The sequence below is a fragment of the Podarcis cretensis genome, assembly GCF_951804945.1.
Source record: "Podarcis cretensis genome assembly, chromosome: 4".
Classification (NCBI taxonomy): Eukaryota; Metazoa; Chordata; class Lepidosauria; order Squamata; family Lacertidae; genus Podarcis; species Podarcis cretensis.
Genome location: NC_137173.1, coordinates 26,248,010 through 26,268,408, shown reverse-complemented (window position 1 = coordinate 26,268,408; position 20,399 = coordinate 26,248,010). Strand labels below are relative to the sequence as shown.

Genomic DNA, 20,399 nt, shown 5'->3' with positions numbered 1-20,399 from the left:
TAGTACCTCGGGTTAAGAACTTTAGTTCAGGATGAGAACAGAAATCGTGCGGTGGCGGCGCGGCGGCAGCGGGAGGCCCCATTAGCTAAAGTGGTACCTCAGGTTAAGAACAGTTTCAGGTTAAGAACAGACCTCCAGAACGAATTAAGTTCTTAACCTGAGGTACCACTGTATAGGCCAAGTGTATATTTTCTTAGCATCAACTGACAAAAGCACAAGCAAAATCATATGCAGATTTATGAAAAATAATTTTATTATGTAACACCTTGTTTTTAACAATGTTGATTTCTTTTAAAATTCAGAATACCTGCGTCATTCATGTAAAATAGTTTGATACAGTACATTGTATGGTATAGTTTTTCCTCAAATTCTAAGGTTCTCCTAACACCTTAATCCTTTGCTTTAATAAGGGAGACCCTAAAGCAACGTGCGAACATATTTAAAAATAATTAAAATTTAAAATCCACTACATCAAGCCAGCTCTCAAAAAATCATGACAAAAATATCTGAATGAATGCTGCACTGCTTGTTTGTTTGCAGGGAAAGTCATTCATGCTTTTTTTAAAATTCCAAGCATGCTCACAAATCAGTTAACACCAACAGGAAAAATAAAACACTGTCTATGACAATCATTTTAGTTGGTTGCTGAACCAAACAGGTTTATCTCAGTAACACACTCATTTACTATCAAATAGCAGCTTTAATACCAGTCAAGTCATAGATTTGAGAACAAAATAAACATATGCTGAAAATTAATCTTTGGGAGGCTTGTAAATCTGCTGGAAAAATGCTCATTTTTTGTGTCTTTAAAAAAATCTCTCTCTAGCAAATTTGTTGGTCATAAAACATTGATCAATGTGGAAAATGAATCAACCCACAAAAAAGTCACTAAAAGTCAATGTATATAAAAAAAATTCTCAATTGGAGCCACGGTTAGTTTGCTTTCATCTCATTAACACATACTGTATGCTTCAAATACCAGTTAAAGAGATTTTGCGTACTATTGGTCAGATAACGTTGTTAACATCAATAGAATTCACAACAACAAAAATGCTTGCCCCTAGCACATTTCACAGCTTCAACTGCTACAGACTGTCACTGAAAACAATGCATTGGTCAGTCTGAACCATGTCAAGTAAACTATGGAAGTAGCATATCCACAACACAAACTGTGCTAGTACTTTCTTTTCAAGTCTAATTCCATAATGGGTACAATCTGAGGGAGCCACCACTCCCAGCCTGTGAAAAGTAGTGGAACTTGGCTATCAGACATTTTGAAAATGTGATAGTTTACAGTACATTCTTGCAGCCCAACGCCAGGTTCCAGGCAGACAGCAGCACGGCCAGTCCTGCAGCCTTAGCAACAGTGCATTGACTTTATTTAGGTGCAGCTCAGTACCGGTGCGTCTGGTGAGAGTACTGTGGAGGCTGCTGGGAGGTAGTTGAATATCCCATGCTGCTCTGTGGCTGTGATGTGCTTGGTCCAGGGTTTGGATAGGCAGCATGGGGATTGGAACGCTGAGCAACGCATTGGAGGAGAGAGAGAGAGAGAGAGAATATTACGTATGTGGCTGGTCAAATGCTGCCATGTTTAACATGATGGAAATGGCAACTATGACAGCTATTTCTACAGCTCTAGAGCTTGTTGTACCATGGATTCAACTTACTGTATGTAGCTAATTGTTAAGAGGGTGGGAAATGAAACCAGACCAACAGCTCTAAACCATGGGTTTTCCATTATCTGTTTTGAAACTCAAACCACAGTTCAAGTTCTTCATACCACAGTGTGGCATGATGTATGAACTGAACTAGTTAGCAATGACACACTGTGCAGGTCTCCACTGGTGCCTTTTGACTTGAATCAGTTGTGTTTAACAATTAAAACATATATTCAAATAGATTTTAAAAATACAACTTTTAGTAGGTATGGACATAACAGCTAATATAAATGATTCACAGTACCATAAGAAAACTGAAAGCTGAAAACAGAAATACCTGATAATCTGAGGTCATGATAAGTCCACCTGAGGTAGTGGTAGGAGGAACAACTCTCACTTTTTTCAAGGGAGGCCCTTGCGTATGACTGTTGTCTTGGTTCCCTGGATGACCAGTTCCATTTGTGTGGTTATTGCCCTGCTGCTGGTTCTTCTCAATTTGTTAAAGAAAAAATGTAAGATACAGCTCAGAGGGAGTTCATGGGTAGGAAGCATCCAGTCTTGTGTAAGGCTAAGTCAGGCACAAAGCCACTAATTACTTAATAATAATTATTTTACTATTTCCACCTAAGTATGCAAACAAATTAAAATCAAATATAAACATACCATACAGCCCTATCATAACTATTTATTCAGAGGTAATCCCAAATTATTTGCCATATTTTCAACTATGCATTTTAGGATTATAGCTTTATTCAAAATAAGTTAACATGAAAGGAACTTGGAATCATCACTTTCTAGAGTTGCAGATAATAAAAAGACTTCAAATTAGGTACCATGAAAATGCTCTAAACCTTATTATTCTACAGGCCATGGATCAGATCTGATTACTGATATTATTATTATTTTTCTATATTATTTATGTAAACTGAAATGTTGCAGAAGTTCTCAACTTCCTGCCATGTCTGATGTATAGAGTTGGAATGACCCATAATTAATGTTAACTTCTATCCAAATTAATTAATCTTCATCTCATATTATTAATTTATTTTATGCTACCATTCTTATCTTGGCAGGAAATGGTTCAATAAAAGTAGTAGCAACAATCAGGGACATATATGTAAAAGTATGGAATAATAAATCATGTACTCTCAGTAACTTAAATGCCTGAAATCAGATCCATTGACCCTATCATAAATATGATTGCCTTAACAACTTGGTAATTATAAAATTGTCCAACCTGATTAACAAAATACACCTCCTAAATGTATTTCTCTCATCTTAACCTGCAAATAAATACCTACTTTGTCTCCTTTATCATCAGGCTCTTCTTCAGTTAAAAATTCTCGTTTTGGGTATGGGATTTGACAACCTGCAAACACACTGCAAACACAAAAGCAAAAGGAAGCAATCATTTTGTGTGTGTAAGCAAAGAGCATAAATCCCTACTAGAAAAAAGTGTGCCCCATAATTAATAATGGTAATAAAATGGTTTTCATCCCGGTTCAAGCTGCTTTAGGTGTCACTTGCCATTTGTGATTTTAGTCTTTTAGGAAGTGACTTTAGTTTTTGAAGTGTTCCAAGTATGACAGTTTGTTCTGAAAGGCTATCAGTTTCTTCAGTAAGAGAGAATATCTCCAGCTATCAACTAAATACACTGCTTATAATGAAGAGTTTAGTACAGTGGTACCTCAGGTTACATTCACTTCAGGTTACATACGCTTCAGGTTACAGACTCTGCTAACCCAGAAATAGTACCCTGAATTAAGAACTTTGCTTCAGGATGAGAACAGAAATCGTGTTCCGGCGGCGCGGCAGCAGCAAGAGACCCCCATTAGCTAAAGTGGTGTTTCAGGTTAAGAATGGACCTCCGGAACGAATTAAGTACTTAACCCAAGGTACCACTGTAATGTACTATATTACAGGCCAAGCACAAGTTTGCCTGTGCATAGACTTGTAAGCCACCATTTTACTAAGAAGCCAAGTGACACAGTTTTCTAGCTGTTTTTACCATATGCCAGCAAGTCATCCCAAACACGTTTTTCTGGCTAAGACAAGCTGAAAAATGCTATGCCCCATTTCTATACAAGACTGGAAATACTAAATTCTATGATGATTCATCTCTTCTTGCTCATATGTCTTGCCGCCTAACCTATTTTGTACCATAGTTTTATTTTCAAGTAATATTTCCCATGAAAATAAAGCTAAAGTTATTGCAAGCTGTCTTCAGTTCCATGTTTCCCAATTCCATGTTGAACTTTTTGCTAAGGAATCAGTGAAGAGACTGCATATCTAACGTAAGGACAACTGTTATGGATCACTTACCTGTGACCATGTAAGTCATTATCATTTGATTTATACTCTATCTGTAGGTCTGTTTAAAATTAACAGTAGCAACATGTGCAACATTAAAAAAGAACAGCAAATAAAAGCCAGTCAGAAAACTGTAGCCCATTTCACCCCCCATACATCTGCATATAATCTTTGTAGAGGGGCTGTGCCAATCTTCTTTGAATGTTCAAGTTTTAATTCTCATGCTTTTCTTTTTTTACTGTATCAGCCTGCTGTTGTGACCAATGGACCACTTTAAAAGTCCTAGCTGGAAATAATGATTAATTTCATCTTGTGAACTGCCCCTGAGATCTGTTGATGAAGGGTGGTAGAAATCTTATTGGTATCACATTCCAAAAACATATTCCAACCGAAAAGCAATTGGAGCACATATTAACTTAAATTCCTCAGTGGGCTATCAAGGAAGCCCTATAGGAGAAACAGAAGAAATGCATAAGTGAAAAAGTGGGCTCATTAACAGAAGAGAAAAACAAAATCCAAAAAATGTCTAAGTGAAATACTGGGCTCCTAGTGACTGTCTAAGTGAATACTGGTGCCGGGGGGGGGGGGAGAGAGGGATGTACCCCAAAAGTCTAATAGCCATTAAAAAAAAATGAGTATTATAAATAAGAGAGTCAGGGTTGTATGTTTGCCCTATCAATGTTAACTCAGGCATTTGATAGTTTCACTTTCTTATTGATTTCAACAGGGCAAATCAGACTCCTGATAGCTTAGAAAGTTAAATGCAAGTTAAAGGTTTATTTAAAAAAAACAACCCAGAAAATGTAGGGGAAAGATGGAACACCACATGACAACGAATCCCATAATTGTTGAGGAATAAAGGGAGTATAAAGGGGCTCAGGTTTGCTAAAAAAAAAAACAACCCACCAAAAAACACTTTAAACAAATACAGTGGTGCCCCGCAAGACGAACGCCTCGCAAGACGGAAAACCCGCTAGACAAAAGGGTTTTCCGTTTTGGAGGCATTTTGCAAAACGAATTTCCCTATGGGCTTGCTTCGCAAGACAAAAATGTCTTGCGAGTTCCTGGGGTTTTTTCCCTCCCTCCCCCCTTTTCCTAAGCCGCGTATCAGCTGATCCGCTGATAAGCCGCTTATCAGCTGATCCGCTAAAAGCCGCTAAACCGCTAATAGCGCTAATCCGCTAAGCTGTCAATGGGCTTGCTTCGCAAGACGAAAAAACCGCTATACGAAGAGCCTCACGGAACGGATTAATTTCATCTTGTGAGGCACCACTGTATTTCAAATAGCTACTAGGGTCCCCATTAATTTGGGTGGGACAACTCTTTTGGGGACTTGTATGGTGATGATAAGAGATAGAAAGATGGCAGAATAAGAATCCAGAAAGATATGTATCAGAAGTAATTGATATTGCAGAGTTCTACAGTGGATGATAGAAGAAGCAATAGTTTAGACCAGTATGTGTTAGGGTGGATTTACTCCCAGCTGTGAAACTGAATTCACTAAACACCCATTCAAATCCAGTTTACTAGTAATCTCTCCCATGGAGTGTTGAGGTAAAGAGAGAGAAAACATTCCTCAGAAAGGCCCAGGGACACCACGCTATTATGTTGCACATTTATGTTATTACACTAATACTCCACTCTTCCTCTGAGGAGCTCAAAACAGCTTAGAAATGGTCCTAGGCGATTTCCTATGAAGTTTACAAGGCCAGCAATAAGCTCCTTAGCTTCTGATGCAGAATACATCATACAGCTTCAGACCACTGTGCTTGTTTACTTGGTATTGTATACAGAGTTTATTGGGTATACTGACTTACACACAATAGGTTCTGCAGCCTATTTATACCTTTCAAGTAGGTCAAGTACTTCTGATAGCCTCTTTAAAGCTCTTCAGTTAAGTATTCATATTCTGCTATGGGACTGGAATGTATAACCCCTCTGGCTGTGTTTTGCCTTGCCTAACAAGTTGGGGCAATGAGACCAAAATATGTAATCAGTACACACTTTGAACTGGAACAAATAAGAGAAATTAGTCATGAAAGATTTTTATAAAAATCTGTGCATTTTTTAAAAAATCAGGTCATTAGCGATGTAGAGGTCCACCAAGTAGATTGCAGAAGATATTGAAATTGCAGTTATTTGCAGTTTTTGCATATTTTATTCTGCTTCTACACACAAAAAAAGGCTACCTTTAGTCTTCACAACCAAAGACTGAATGCTGTGTATATTCATCCTGTTGTTTTAAAAATGTGAGATCAGGGGTCATGGATGTGTCTTCCATACTCTACCTCCTTTCCTGTCCATAATTAGTAGGGACAGAATAATTTTTGCAAAATGTTATGTTTTTGGCAGTGTTTGCACAGTTTAACTGATGGGCAATTATACCTATTGTTTTGCATACAGATCTCTGCAGCTATTAGTATCTAAAGATTTATCTAATAAGTTGAGATACCAATTTGTGATTTAAAGACAAAAGGGATATTTCCCAAGGGCAGTTTAGGCTACACCAAACAAATCATATGATGGAAGAAAACCAAGTTTGTTCCAAAGTCAATATGCACCTGTGAATTTCATTTTCAGAAACGCTGCACCCATTGCACATACATATGTATAAAACATCGGAAAGCAAATTGGGTGCATAAATCATCAAATTAAGGTTGAAATAGTTTTACCAACTTGCCAGTGAAATATTCTGACACAAAAGAAATAGTCATGTCTTTCAAATATGAACTTTAAAGTCTTGTCTACATATTGAGAATACGGATATTTAAAAAGCAAGCCGTTATATTTAAAAACAAAGAAAGTGAATATGCTCTACATCCAGATTTTGGTTGTGAAGTTGGAAGGCGGTCCCCATCTTCACCATAGTCCACCCACCAAGTTTACAAATAAATATAAACTAATTATAGAATGCCATCTGTAATTTCAAGTGGACCTGCAGGCAGTTAGCAGTTGACTATGAAGATCTATAGCATGCATAATCAACCTGTCAGTGAATAACAGGATTATTGCTATGACTAATGGGATCAAAGGCTCAGGACAAGATTAATAGGAATATTACTTCAAAATGGCAAATGGCACAGTAAAGCCATTTCTTATAACTTATCAAGAAGGAGCATCTCACTTGTTATTTTCAGAACATTCCTCCATTCCACACCCACCAAGTCACGCCATGACACTGAAAGCAATAAAGCATTTAAAGAGCTGCACAGATAGTATCTATTAAACTGACCACTTACTCAGATGTAGGAAGTGGATCTTCTAAGAAATAAGGATCCTGCATAGCCTGTTCTGAGGTAATTCTCTTTATTGGGTCCATAGTAAGCAATTTCTGTAGCTATGCATAGTTAAAAACACAAGACATTCAGTGCTGTCAAATCAATCAAGAAAATATTTCACCACAATGTGAATATACAAAGCTTCCTTATATGCTTATAAAGTCTAATTAGCTCAATGGCAGAGCTTATACTCTTGAGTACAGAAGGTACCAGGTTCAATCTCCAGAATCTCCAGGCACGGCTGGGAGTGGCCCCCATCTGAAAACTTGAAGAGCTGCTGACAGAATATTGATCTAGATGGACCAATGATATGATTCAGTATAACCTGGTTCCTAATAATCTAGGCTTCCATAATCTGAGAATTAGGTTTATATGATCTATAAAATGCTACCCATGGAAAAGCTGCAGTTACAAGACTTACTTGCTCACATAAATGAGCCACAGAGCATATCACATCTATAATGCAGTCGGTTTAATTTCTACTGTACTGTACAAACAATTCAAGGTTGTTAATGTTAGACGCCCATCACACTATAGCTCTCACTGCGCTTTCCAATAAACTTAACATTCTTCCCAAGTATTCTGGTAGTGAACCTAGCCCATGTGATAAAAGCACATCGTGAAATGGTTTTGGATTGCTGGGTTTAAGGCTGTGGGGGGTAGAGGATATCCTTGCTTTGTATTTTAGCAAATTTACCCCATAAAAAAATAATACCTTGCAAGTGATCAGGCTGTGTTAGAGATTTGTTCTTAGTTTTTTATTTAAAAAATCTGGGCAGATTAAAGAAAAACACTGGCTTTAGGGCCAGCAGCTAAAAGGCGAAAAATAATTTTCTTCATCAAAATATTAACTGAATCTGGTCATCTAATACTCCAGTCGATTTATACATCTAAAAGAAGAGGGGTTGGTTTTTCAAAAATAATAACAGTAAAAATGGAGCTCCTTGTGCTCCCTTTAGATCATTTCAGTCATTAGATTTGTTCTTTCATGCCTACTTTGAGAAGTCCTTATTTTTTAGGCTACTTGAGTACTCTCTAAAATAAGGCTTGCAGCTGTTTTACAATAGGTGTTAAGATAGCATGTTGGATGTAACAGGATTCTGAAGCATATACAAGGATAAATGGCCTTCTGGGGTGAGGAAAGGCCATATCCTTAAGCTACCCATATTACATGATAAATTTGCTACTTACACATACCTATCAATGCAAATCCTTGCATACCAGTCTTCAAACAACTCAACATAAGGAAGAGACTGAGTATACAAACAAGAAGAACAACCTTCTCAGTGGCAGCCCCAGTCCCATATTTCTCTTCCATAGTAGGGAGGTATGCAGTAAATAAGGAAGACAATGGAAGGAATATTGGACCAGAGTCAACTAAACCATTCCACTAGCAGGAACCATCTCCACACGCTGTGCCACCCATGCCTCCCCCTAGTCTGCGCTGGAGGGTTAAGAGAACCCCCAGAACAGTGTGCACGGGAGAGAGGGGAGATTGTTTCACTGGGGAAACAAAGCAATCTCCTTAGCACCACGTTGAATTCTACCATTAGCTATCACTTGACCACAGCAGTCTGTTGATACAACTAGTAGCTAGGCAAATTACCAGGTTGTCAGGACATGTTAAAAAAGGAAGGAAATCTACTGCGACCATATGTGCTGCAGAAATGTTAAAAACTGACTTAATGCCTAGCACATGGGAGTAGTAAACCATTAATTAGATCATAGGGTTTTACTCTGGACATGAATTACTATGAAATATGAAATGGCACAGAAATTCAACTTTACAACCAATGCTTTTGTGAAGAGATGCAATGAAAAGCAATTTAAACAATTCAAATTAATGCTTCCAGAAACTGTGCAAAAATTCACAAGCGAACAATTAGATACTATCCAAGTCTTACCAAGTGGAATGCTTTGCTATCTGGCTTAACTTTATGTTTTTCCATATATTTGATAAGGCTGCAGTTGGTATACCTGAAAGAAAACAGTAAGTCACAACAATGCATCAAATTGATTAGAAAGTACAAATCTGGAGGACAGGATAAAACCAATAGGGCTTGCTAATGAACTCGGTTGTGCTGAATTGTCTGGTCCATCTGTGATTCAAAAGGGTGCCAGCACTGTAAACGTAGCCTGAGGCCACACACTGTTTTTAATACCAGCCACATGGAAATGACTTCCCATTATTACAGATTTGGTTAGCAACCAGTATCCCTCTTGTACAATATTAGATGCACATACTTCTAGTAGCCATGCGTTTGATAATGCTTAAAACATAATATTACGAAACATAAATAGCCAACCCTTTAAAGAACAATAGATTTTAATGCCACAAACTGTCTCTTTAGTCAAGACGCTAATTTTATATGTGCTATGTAGCTTCAAATGTATCTATACAATGAGAAAATTAACAGTTATTGCTTGTTTCAAACAGCTTCAGAAAACCATGCAGAACACATAAGAATCCACTAAACCAAGAAGGGCCAGTACAGATCCCTTCAAACTTACTGGCCCCCACTGGGCTTTTTCACAAACAACATGGTTATCAATACAAACCTGTAGTGTGACATGACATACACGTTCCCAGCCAAGTTCCCTGCTGTTCTCAGAAAACTCAGAGGTGCAACTATCTTTGTGGGGAAGGGGTGGTCACCAGAGAGAGGAAAGAGGCAACTGCCAAGGAAGCCTGGTTCCTGAATGTATGAACCCCTGATGCAGTAGAAATCATCACAATTACTTAGATCTTTGCAAAACTTACGTGTTTCTTCGGAAATCTTTCATTAACGTTGAATGTTCAGGCATCTTTTTAATATCTTCCCAATCTTTATCTATGAATTGAATATTAATAGCACTCTTTCATCTTTCTCTACATAGGGAATAGGACATCATCACTTGCACATTCAAAACCATAATTCACTCTCCTCTTTATATGCCAAACTTTGCCTTCTGATCACCATTGATGAAGATGAATTTGAGTGGACAAAATATCCTCTCTCAGTCGCCTCAGCAACACTAGATCAGAGTCACCAAAGAGACACCTATTTTTAATATAGACCAAATTTTGCTATGGAAGTAGGCAAAGCGGTGCACAATGAAATTAGCACAGTAGGTCTGAATCCCCAACATGATTCACAAGGGCATCCCAGAGCCTACCTGCCAAGGCCCTTTGCCCCTCCCCTCCCAATTGTTTAATTTTTAAAAAGTGAACTTTCACCTATTTGTTTTTTGGGGAGGGGTAGCTGCCTGCTTTGCGTTTTTGTCAGTTTGGGGTGGGAGTGGGGGCTCTGAGCATCACCAGTTTGTCTTCTGTGAAAAACGTATTTTGTGAGCCCACAAAATATTTTAAAATATGCCTCGTCCAAAATGTCTGAGGACTCCTGCAGTAAATACCACTATCAGCCCCCAAAATTTTGTTTCTTTTTATCAAGACAATAAGAATTTTCAAGAAATAAAAAAGGGGGGGGTCAATTTCACAGTGTTCTTTGCAGGCCATGCATAAACCTATGCACATCCACAAAAAGATCAGGCATATTGACATTTTCCAATGGCTACTGTAGCTTCTTTCAAGCCTACTAGCTTTTCAGTAAATATTATGGCACAAAGAGTATGTCAGTTCTATTAAAATGGTACTGGAGATATGTATAGCCTAGAGTACATCAGTAATGAATGTATAGAATATGTACCTGCAGGAAATCCCATTACATTGAATATTCTGTCCAGCTGGTCATGATGATATGGATTACTAGTTTTTATGTCCTCTTGTCGGCAGTGGAATATTGGCTCAGATGTTAGCAGCTCTGCAAATATACACCCTATAGCCCAAATATCTTTACGAAAAAGGAGGAAGGAAAAATCAAATAGACTTTTCTGAAAGGAGAAAGCATAGTCTGAAGACCAGCAGTAGAGGTTACATATGGCCTCTCAAAGCAAGCAACTCTGTTTAAGTTATTTGTACATCTTCTACAGACAATTCCATTCCCCCTTTATTCCTTGAGATCTTGACCCCATGCATTTAAAAATTGAACATTTTGCTGAGGTTAAAGGAATGTAGGCCAAACTAATGTTATGCTAAATGTGCAGCTTCCACAATAGCTGAAGATTTAGCTCTACCTCTTGTTACACACTTGTGTCTCTGTCTCATATAACATTCAAATTTTCTCTACTTCGTCTTCTCATTACCATCAGCCAATAACCTGGAGCATGAAAAACACACATAGAACATGGGCAGCTAGATAGGCTGCTCCTGTATTTAGCAAAATCAATGGATCACTAATTTTAACACTGATACTAGAGAAAAATGAGCAAAAGAAGACTATGCAAGCTGCATTGTTCTTGTTTTTAACCATAATTTCATATATAGCAAAGCAGGTATCTGCATTGGTGGTAACTACCCAGGAAGACATAAGAAGCTGCCTTGTACTGTGGGTCTATCTCGCTCAGTATTGTCAGCCAACTGACAACAGGACCCCAGGATTTCAGTCAGTAGTTTTTCCAGACCTGCACAAAAGTATCATGAACTGGGACCGGGGACATTTGTAATGCTAAGCAGGTGCGCTATCACTGAGCTATAGCCCCTTCCTTACAGTTCTTCAGCTCATGTTGGATGGCCACTGTTAGGGATTGATTAGAAAAGGATTGAAAATAAGACAGTCAGAACTGTAATGCTTTTATTTAAATCTAAGGTCTCTTTGCATTTGGAAATCTGATGTGCCCCTCTGCTTGCTCCATCTCAAAAAAGATATAACAGATTTGGAAAGGGTGTATATCACAGCAATCAAGAAACTGAATCGTGGCACCTTCCCCACAAAGAGAGGTTGAAGGTGGTGGGAGTTTAAAGGGGACATACGAAAGATCATCACTGGGGAGGAATTTCTTTCTTTCATAATACTAGCACTTAAGACTCAATGAAACTGATTGTCCTCTACTGTCAGACAAAATAAAGTGCTTCACCAACATTTTTAATTCAGTCAATGAGGGCTTTTGCACAGTTACTTCTAGTATCGAGGACTTGGATAAAAGCAAGTGCTCAAAAGCACATTGAAAAAATAGGTATTTTCAATAGTATTTCAACCAAACCAAACAGGTTGTTTCAAGCTCTGGATACAAGTCTACTAAAATCAAAGGCTTGCAGGCAGACTTGTGAAAGCTGAATGATCCCTCCAGAATTGTATAGGATATGGAGGGGTGCTGCTATGTGGGGGGGGGGGGGAATCTTGAGAAAAAATTGTGGAGGCACCTTGTGAGAGCATCATGCTGCTTGTGCATGTCTGAATCAAAGCCAAAACATTCCTGACACTATTCAATAATGCAAATCAGTCTTCAGAATTAAACGTTGCTGGCATTTCTTATCTAATTTGTGAAACCATCTGTAAATTCAATGTGGTCTTTGCCAGTTAAGTGCCCTGAAGTACTTAAGACTTAAGAGTGATGCACATGTTTGGGCAACCAAACATGATAGAAGACTCAGCCTTAAAAAGTAAGGTTCAGTGAATCACTTTTCTTCCACACTAGAATCACAATGCTTTCCTATATTTTCCAAATGCTAAAATGCATTGCAGGTGGTTGGGCTAGGCGACCCTTGTGATTCCGTCCAATTCTAAGATTTCAAGAGTAGTCATCTTTGTAAACAAGAAGGAAGGAAACCACACCAGGGAAAATTAGAATTTAAAATATGGAAAATCAGGTATACAGTGCATTACTTACCAATAGCTTTGGTATAATGCCTTGCTCCAAGCAGTAATTCTGGAGCTCGATACCAGAATGTTACAACTACTGGATCCAAATCAGCTAAAGGCTTCAAAGGTGAATTAAATAGTCGGGCAAAGCCCATGTCAGCTGTAAAAAGAGGGGGAAGATGCTCTAAATTTTAGTGCACAGACTGCTTACTCAGAAATGAGTGAGCTCAAATGTGACACACATTGCAAACATCCTCAGTCTAACTTTAAAACGTTCCTTTTAAGCTTGTTTCTAAAGCATGGTACAGAAAATGAAGCATTATTAAATCATAGCTAACACACTTTTGATCATGCAGGTTCTGAATCAAGCTGATCATTCCTCAGAAAGTTGGGAAATCTGGTGTCCAGTCCAACGGAAAAACAACACGAGGATTTATATATGGGAAAACAAGGCAGGTGTATACTAGGCTGGAAAGATTTCCCGTTTTTAGAAGCCAGTCCTTTATTAACCTGACAAAAACAGTTCAGCTCTTAGGAATTAAGGCAGCTGGTACATTTCCATCTCTATTATCACAGAAAACTGATATTGAGGCTGTTACCGATTGTAGCTGAATTGCATTTAAGCTTAGATGGGAAGAATTCCCAATTCCTGCTATATACTATTGCCTCAATACTTTTCACCTATTAGGAATGAAACCTGGATTGTTTGCACCCATACTCAAATAGCAGAGAAGTATTTAACTTCTGTAAGAAAAACTATTTCATACAGTTTGAGTGTAGGCGCGAACATACAGCTCGTTATTTTACAAATTCCAACAGACCTGAGGATCCGAGGTTGCAGTTGTAGACCATACAAAGAACTGAGCCAGCTTTAAGACTGTGAAGCCTGTGTGTTTTTAAGGAGCAAGGTTTCAGATCTCATATTCACCAGAGATAAATTCATCTCCCTTTATCCTATTAACAAGCGTGTGTGCCTATTCACAGTCCTATTTAAAACTGTATTATGCTTCATTTTAGGCATTGAAAACAATTTAACTTTTTCTGTCTTAGAAGGCAAGAAACATTTAGCTGCTGGAGGAAAAAACGCAATAGCTCCAGAAGAGAGGGGTGAGTGGGAAGTACAGTGTTTATATTCAAATACGTGTGCTGTGTGTGTGTTTTAATGCTTAAACAGTGGAAGTCCAAACATAATTTTGTTGTTGCTTCTGTTGTCAAAATAAGACAATGCGTCTTCAGCTTTATTATACTTTTATGAGTCAATCTTGCCATTACTGGCACTGGATAGGTCAAATAAACTGGAGAGGTCTCTTTCACATCCATCCATGCAGTGTAACCATTTTGGGGAGCAATCAATTAGTTTGAAATGTTGTACACAGCTGTTGCATGCAAAAGTAGCAGGTAGTCCATTTCCAATAAGGGAAAAGCTGTCCGCATCACAAGAAGCACCACTTCAATTAACGCCAAATATGTTGGGAGGCTGACCTACATTATAGCCATGGTTTGCTTACAAAAGGACCTCAGTCTGCCAGTGTTAGTACTCTTGTATGTTCACAAACCTTTTAAAGAGTCATGTGCTCAACACTGGTGTGATTTTATTCCTTTTGAACTTCATATATAGGGCCGCCAATGAGAAAAAACCCCTGCTTTTGGCAGTTGATCAATAGTCTCGAACAATCAAAAGAATGTATGGAATTCTGTGTCAATTACAAAACAATTCATCTCAGATCATAGCAGCCAAATTCTAGGGGCTGAGGTCCCTTTGCCTCCCCTAAAATATTTGTGGGAGCTGCCCCTCGAAGTTGATGGGCATTGTCATTCAAATGGTGTGTGTGCGCCATGTCATGTGATTATGTGGGGCTGGGTTTCCCTGCCCCTCCCCATTATTTTGTTCAAGTTGGCACCCCGTCTCAGATAATTAGTCAGAGGACAGGAAAATATACACCTTTAACACCTGCTGGTACAAACACTTACGTCCTTAGGATACCAACACACTTCTGCAACATGCTGGATCATACCATTATGCAAATTTTACTGCTACGTTAGAGTTTCATTTAATTATTTTTTAAAGAGCATTTTTATAGAATATGGAATCTGTGTCACAAGAAGCTCTCCCTACAAAAATTTGTCCAATGTTATCCATTAAAAATGCTGTTTTAATTTCCTTCAAGCAATGCTTATACGCTTTTAAAATTTGTCTCCCATCCCTGAATAATCTATCTACCCTCTCAATAGCACTTTATACAACTGTTACTAATGTTCGTTTTATTATTGATATTTATATAATTCAGTACTATTGTAAAGTAACATTTTTAGAGGCAAAGGAGTCCTTCACTTTTCTCCATCCAACATTAACAAATTTTACCTCTTTTTATTTTATGGGGTTTTATGTGTGATCCAGAAAGTATTAACCTGGTTAGCTGTACCTTTAGAACATTCTATCTTAAATGCTACACTGGGACTTATCAAAGATATAAACATACCAATTTTTACTCTTCCTCGCTCAGGACCTTCACCCATAACTAAAATATTAGCAGGTTTCTGTGGAAAAAAAAAATACAATACATATACCAAGATAAACCTAAACATTTGTGCCTAAAATTAGCAGTTTTATTTTTCCAATTTTAAACCAAAATGCAGTGGAATGTCATTAATAGTGCCTGTGGATTATTAGTTTGTTATAAGGTCATATGGTTGACCAAATCAATTTTCTTCCCCGTCTTACATTTTCTTCCTCTTAGAAGAGCTTCCTTTCAATAACTTTCCACACCATGCTCTTCTTTCAGATGAGCAGTGTCATTACAGAATTCACCTGGGAAAAATGTTGGCTCACTTATTTCCAGTATTAGCCAATTACAAAAAGCAATCAATGAAATATTTTGCATATCTTCCTAGATGTTACTATATGAACATTTAGATTCTACACAAAACTTTTACATTTTGCTCTTAGTGTATCAATTCAGCCACTATAAGAGTGGCTTATAAGAGTTTATTCTGAAACCACCACATCTGCAAAGGCAATGTTTATAAGAATTGCCTTTGCAGATACAGTGGTGCCTCGCAAGACGAAATTAATCCATTCCGTGAGGCTCTTCGTATAGCGGTTTTTTCGTCTTGTGAAGCAAGCCCATTGACAGCTTAGCGGATTAGCGCTATTAGCGGTTTAGCGGCTTTTAGCGATCAGCTGTTAAGCGGCTTATCAGCGGATCAGCTGATAAGCGGCTTAGGAAAAGGGGGGGGGAAGGGGGGAAAACCTGCAGGAACTCACAAGACATTTTCGTCTTGCAAAGCAAGCCCATAGGGAAATTCGTTTTGCGAAGCGCCTCCAAAATGGAAAACCCTTTCGTCTAGCGGGTTTTCCGTCTTGCGAGGCGTTCGTCTTGCGGGGCACCACTGTATGGTAGTTTCAGAATCATTACGTGAGAAGCAAACATTGGTACAATTGCTTTCGAAGCTGTATAGAGCTACACCAAAACTATTTTTGCTGTTTTCTTATAAGGTTTATAAACCTATATAAAATAACCATTAACCATCGAATTTAGCCAAGGATGATGTGTAGAGTAGTATATATCCGGTTCAAGCCAATTTCAAGAAAAAACTACTTCTTTTGAAAAAAAGGCTTGCATCAACAGCTCAAAGCACACCACTTTGGGCTATTGTTTAAGTGGGCTATTATTTAAGTATGTAGAAAAGGATTTGCTCCATCTGATCAATATTGTCATGTGAAGCAATTATGTGAACACCTATCTGTGATTTTAAGCAAGCATAAAATGTATGCCAGATAAAAGTACTTCAGGGAAGCTTTGATAGATGAATGAAAACATCTTTGATAGGAACAGATGTAATCTAGTACAATCACAGACACATAAATGTGTAAAGAACAAATTCGAAAAAGGGTATGACTCTGGACAGGTTTAAAGATGGCGACAAGGCAGTAAGTTACACTAAGGTGTGTGCTCTTAGCCAGGAAAAATATATAAACTACTTGTGGCACTATCAGGCCATTAGTCTCTTGTAGGGACTGGTACAAGATATTTATGAACAAACAGAGCAGAATATGCAGAATTCTCTTTGATCTAAATGGAAAGAGATATTATATGCTAACACACTGCGTTTTTGGCAAAGGCAGTATCCAAAAAAGCGTCATCTCCGACTTTATTTATGGCTGGATGCTAGTGTGATGCCATTATTGAATATATTAAGGGGGCTGATTTGGGGATTCTGGAAGACTGTCATGTCTCTCATAATTTCAGTATCCATTTTACCAACTCTGAGCCTTAAGAATGTAGGATTTCCTAATTGTCACGTGGTCTAGGTAATTATTTCAGGAAGGTCAGCCTGTGCTGCAGCTCTCAACGCCACCTCTCTCCTCTGCATTGCTGCTAATGACACTTAGCATGGCTCAGGGAATGTGCTACGCAGAGAAGCAACTGCAGGCTAGATTAATCTTATTTTTCTCCCCTTTTGAGTATCACTAAATCCATGGGATCATATAGAAGTGAATTTCTCAGAATTATGGATCTGTACATATTCCAGGTTTTCAAATATTAGGGAAGAAAGGTCAAGAGCAAGTTTGCATCAAAATCTTAGCTTTTACACTATGGCAAAGCTGTATGCTTAATTCCTTGTAATAATCTAACCACCTTTTACTAAAAATTTGGAATAATTACTTGGGTGGAACACAGCTTGCTTCCTTTAGAGTGCATTTACACTAGCTTACAAAGTTTAATATAAGAATCTGGTCCAGAATCACTTGCTGTTCAGTAACAGTAATCTGCCAGTATCATCAACCTACCATGATATAAAATACAATTACAGTGGGAGCTATTCTACTGCTATATTAATCAATCAGTTACTTCATATGTAAACAAAGAAACCAAGTACAGTCATACCTCGGGTTAAAGTTGCTTTGGGTTGAGCGTTTTCGGGTTGCGCTCTGTGGCGACCCGGAAGTAACGGAACGTGTTACTTCTGGGTTTCACTGCTCGCGCATGCACAGATGTTCAAAATGACGTCACACGCATGCACAGAAGCAGCGAATCAAGACCAGCGCACGTGTAGACGCGGACTGCGTTGTCTTCAGGATGCAAACGGGCTCCGAAACAGATCCCGTTTGCATCCAAGAGGTACCACTGTAATCAAAATACAGCATTTCTATATACTTCTGGCCTGGAACCTCTAGTCAAGGATCCTCAGACACCCAGGACCTCTACCCACACTAAGCTGTTTCCAGCTTCAAGCATTCAACAAGCTCTGGCTAGTAACAATTCAACCTGTCACACTGCGGCAACTTCTAGAAAAATTAAGCCTACCCAGAGGCTTAGAAAGTTGGTGTCATTTTAATCTGTTTTAGTATTTTTGGGATGTTTTAAAGTAGGGTTGTGATTTTTCCTTGATCTTGCTGTTGTTTCTTTTGTAAAACGTTTTGAAGTGGGGGGGGGTTTACAGTCAAGAGGTATCTAAATTTTATGAAATAAACACACACACACACACACACACAACTTCAAAAAGGAAAAAGCAGTGTGAACCCAAAATGGCAGTATCAGCAAAGTACTGTCTCAGAATAGAATAGTATTTTCTTCTCAATGTAGAAACCAATAGCAGTTCATCTTTCTACTCTCTTGCTTGCTACCTTCAGTACTCCTTTAGGAATTGAAGTGTGGCACTTGCAGTCTACTCCTGTTCACTGTTCTAGCAAGCCGGACATGCCTTCTATGTGGATAATCCATTTCATTCTTCCGCTGCCCCAGTTCTCCATTTCTCTACCTTCCCCACCCGTCAGCACTTTGCATTCTGTGACACTGAACGTAGTTCGCTTTCACTAGGCAGTTTGGTGGGAATTGCTCCCCTTAGCCCCCCCCCCAATATTTTGTTTTTATGCTGTAAACCTTGGAGTATATCAAGAGCCCCCCCACGCCCCGTTGTTCTGCTTTGGCTAAACAGCATGTGAGTTTGCTACTGGCATTAATACACAATGACAACAGGTGTGGGATCACTTATCCCAACTTTACAAATTTGTAAAATTAGGGTGAGAAAAAATTTGACATCATAGTTTAAATTAATCCAGCACTTTAAGCAACGTAAGAACTTAGTTCACAGAAAGGAGGAGGAAGACCAACATGGCACACAGAAAGAGTAGCTATGAGGGAAATAAGCTTAATGATGGAGCAGCATGGAATAGGAACACCATAAAATAGTAAAGAGAAACTGGTGAGAACCAAGATAAAAGCTTAACTATAAAGAATGAAGATGTTAAAAGTCATTAAGTAAAAGATATATGCTACAGATAGCACCAGGCTTTCCACCAACATACAGTGTTATCAACTAATTAGAAAACACAAGTAAGTAGAATTACTGAAGCACAATAATTGGTTTTTTTAGTTGAACATTTTAAAATATGCCTACGGAAAAAATAAAATAAAAAGGTACATCGTACAGAAATGCTGCACCTACACAAATACAAAATACACTATGTTTTGTTTTGTAACTAGCTGCTTTAGCTTGGTGAGAGTCTAACTTCTTATACTTTGAAAGCAATCACAGAGGTTGAGTTGCCAGTTTACTTACACAACTTGAAGCAACAAGGAATATTAAAATCAGCATATAGTGCAACATAAAAGGCTGTCACTTTGATATGGGATTACAGATCACAGGAAATAGGTCACATGAATCTTCTAGACAATTACATTTCTAAGGACTAAAAAATGCTATGGAAAAATAATTTCCCCCAAGTTAAACCAATGCTTCATTTTTAATAAGTATAAATAAACCAAAGGACTAACCTTTGGTTGGTTATATGGAAAACATGGGGCTAAGTCTTGAGCCAAAAGCAGCTTGGATATATCTGATCTGTTAAATGATTTTTTGTAGACGTACATTTGAAGAAAATTAATTTTTTACTCTGAGTTTAACTAGAGCTTCTGCATTTACTACAAAACCCCAAATAGTCTAAATCTAATACGATTAAAGTATAATTTAATTTTCTAGTACTTGAAAAATTCTGAATAGCTTAGACAAATACTGTCTGACTTTCCTAGTTAAAAAATTAAGATGTGATTTCTTGTATCAAAGCCTGAGTCCCTCAATGAGCTTTGATTTGTCTGTGATACTAATGGTCCTGGACCATTAAGATAAAAACAAATTTCTAATATTATGAGCACATCCTGGATTGTTTCAGTCAAAGACCAATTATGCACTGCCCATCACACTTTAGTGCAGTTACTTTCTTGTTTGATCACAACATATTTGCCATTCGATCCAAGCCAAACGATTGTTTGCCTTGCCCTTCAAAGCAGGATTGTTTCCAGCTCTGCAGGCTTACAGTTGTCCAGAAAAAGTAAAGCCTGCCTAAGTTTTTTATTGAACTGGGTGGAATTCAACTTTACTGTCTTTCAATGCAATCTGTATTAAATCCCACCCAAAGTGAGCATACAACCAAGGAATCCAGATCCTAATGATTTCGACAGAACACAGCTAAT

General features: G+C 38.1%; 1 protein-coding gene across 4 annotated transcripts in view; it reads right to left on the bottom strand.

The window, feature by feature from the left end:
- Window positions 1-229: 229 nt before the first annotated feature.
- Window positions 230-20,399, bottom strand: part of CDK8 (cyclin dependent kinase 8) — a 42,331-nt gene continuing 22,161 nt past the window's right edge. For 2 of the 4 annotated variants that reach the window (XM_079973920.1, XM_079973918.1), the window contains exons 5-13: window positions 15,405-15,462; window positions 12,953-13,084; window positions 10,933-11,076; window positions 10,008-10,077; window positions 9,151-9,223; window positions 7,208-7,305; window positions 2,960-3,038; window positions 1,996-2,148; window positions 230-1,518 (exon numbers count right to left, since the gene is read on the bottom strand). In XM_079973920.1, coding sequence (XP_079830046.1) covers window positions 1,393-1,518; window positions 1,996-2,148; window positions 2,960-3,038; window positions 7,208-7,305; window positions 9,151-9,223; window positions 10,008-10,077; window positions 10,933-11,076; window positions 12,953-13,084; window positions 15,405-15,462 — 933 coding nt within the window. In that variant the 3' untranslated portion in view covers window positions 230-1,392. The remainder of the gene's footprint in view (window positions 1,519-1,995; window positions 2,149-2,959; window positions 3,039-7,207; window positions 7,306-9,150; window positions 9,224-10,007; window positions 10,078-10,932; window positions 11,077-12,952; window positions 13,085-15,404; window positions 15,463-20,399) is intronic. The other 2 variants (XM_079973919.1, XM_079973921.1) reach the window with 2 other exon arrangements.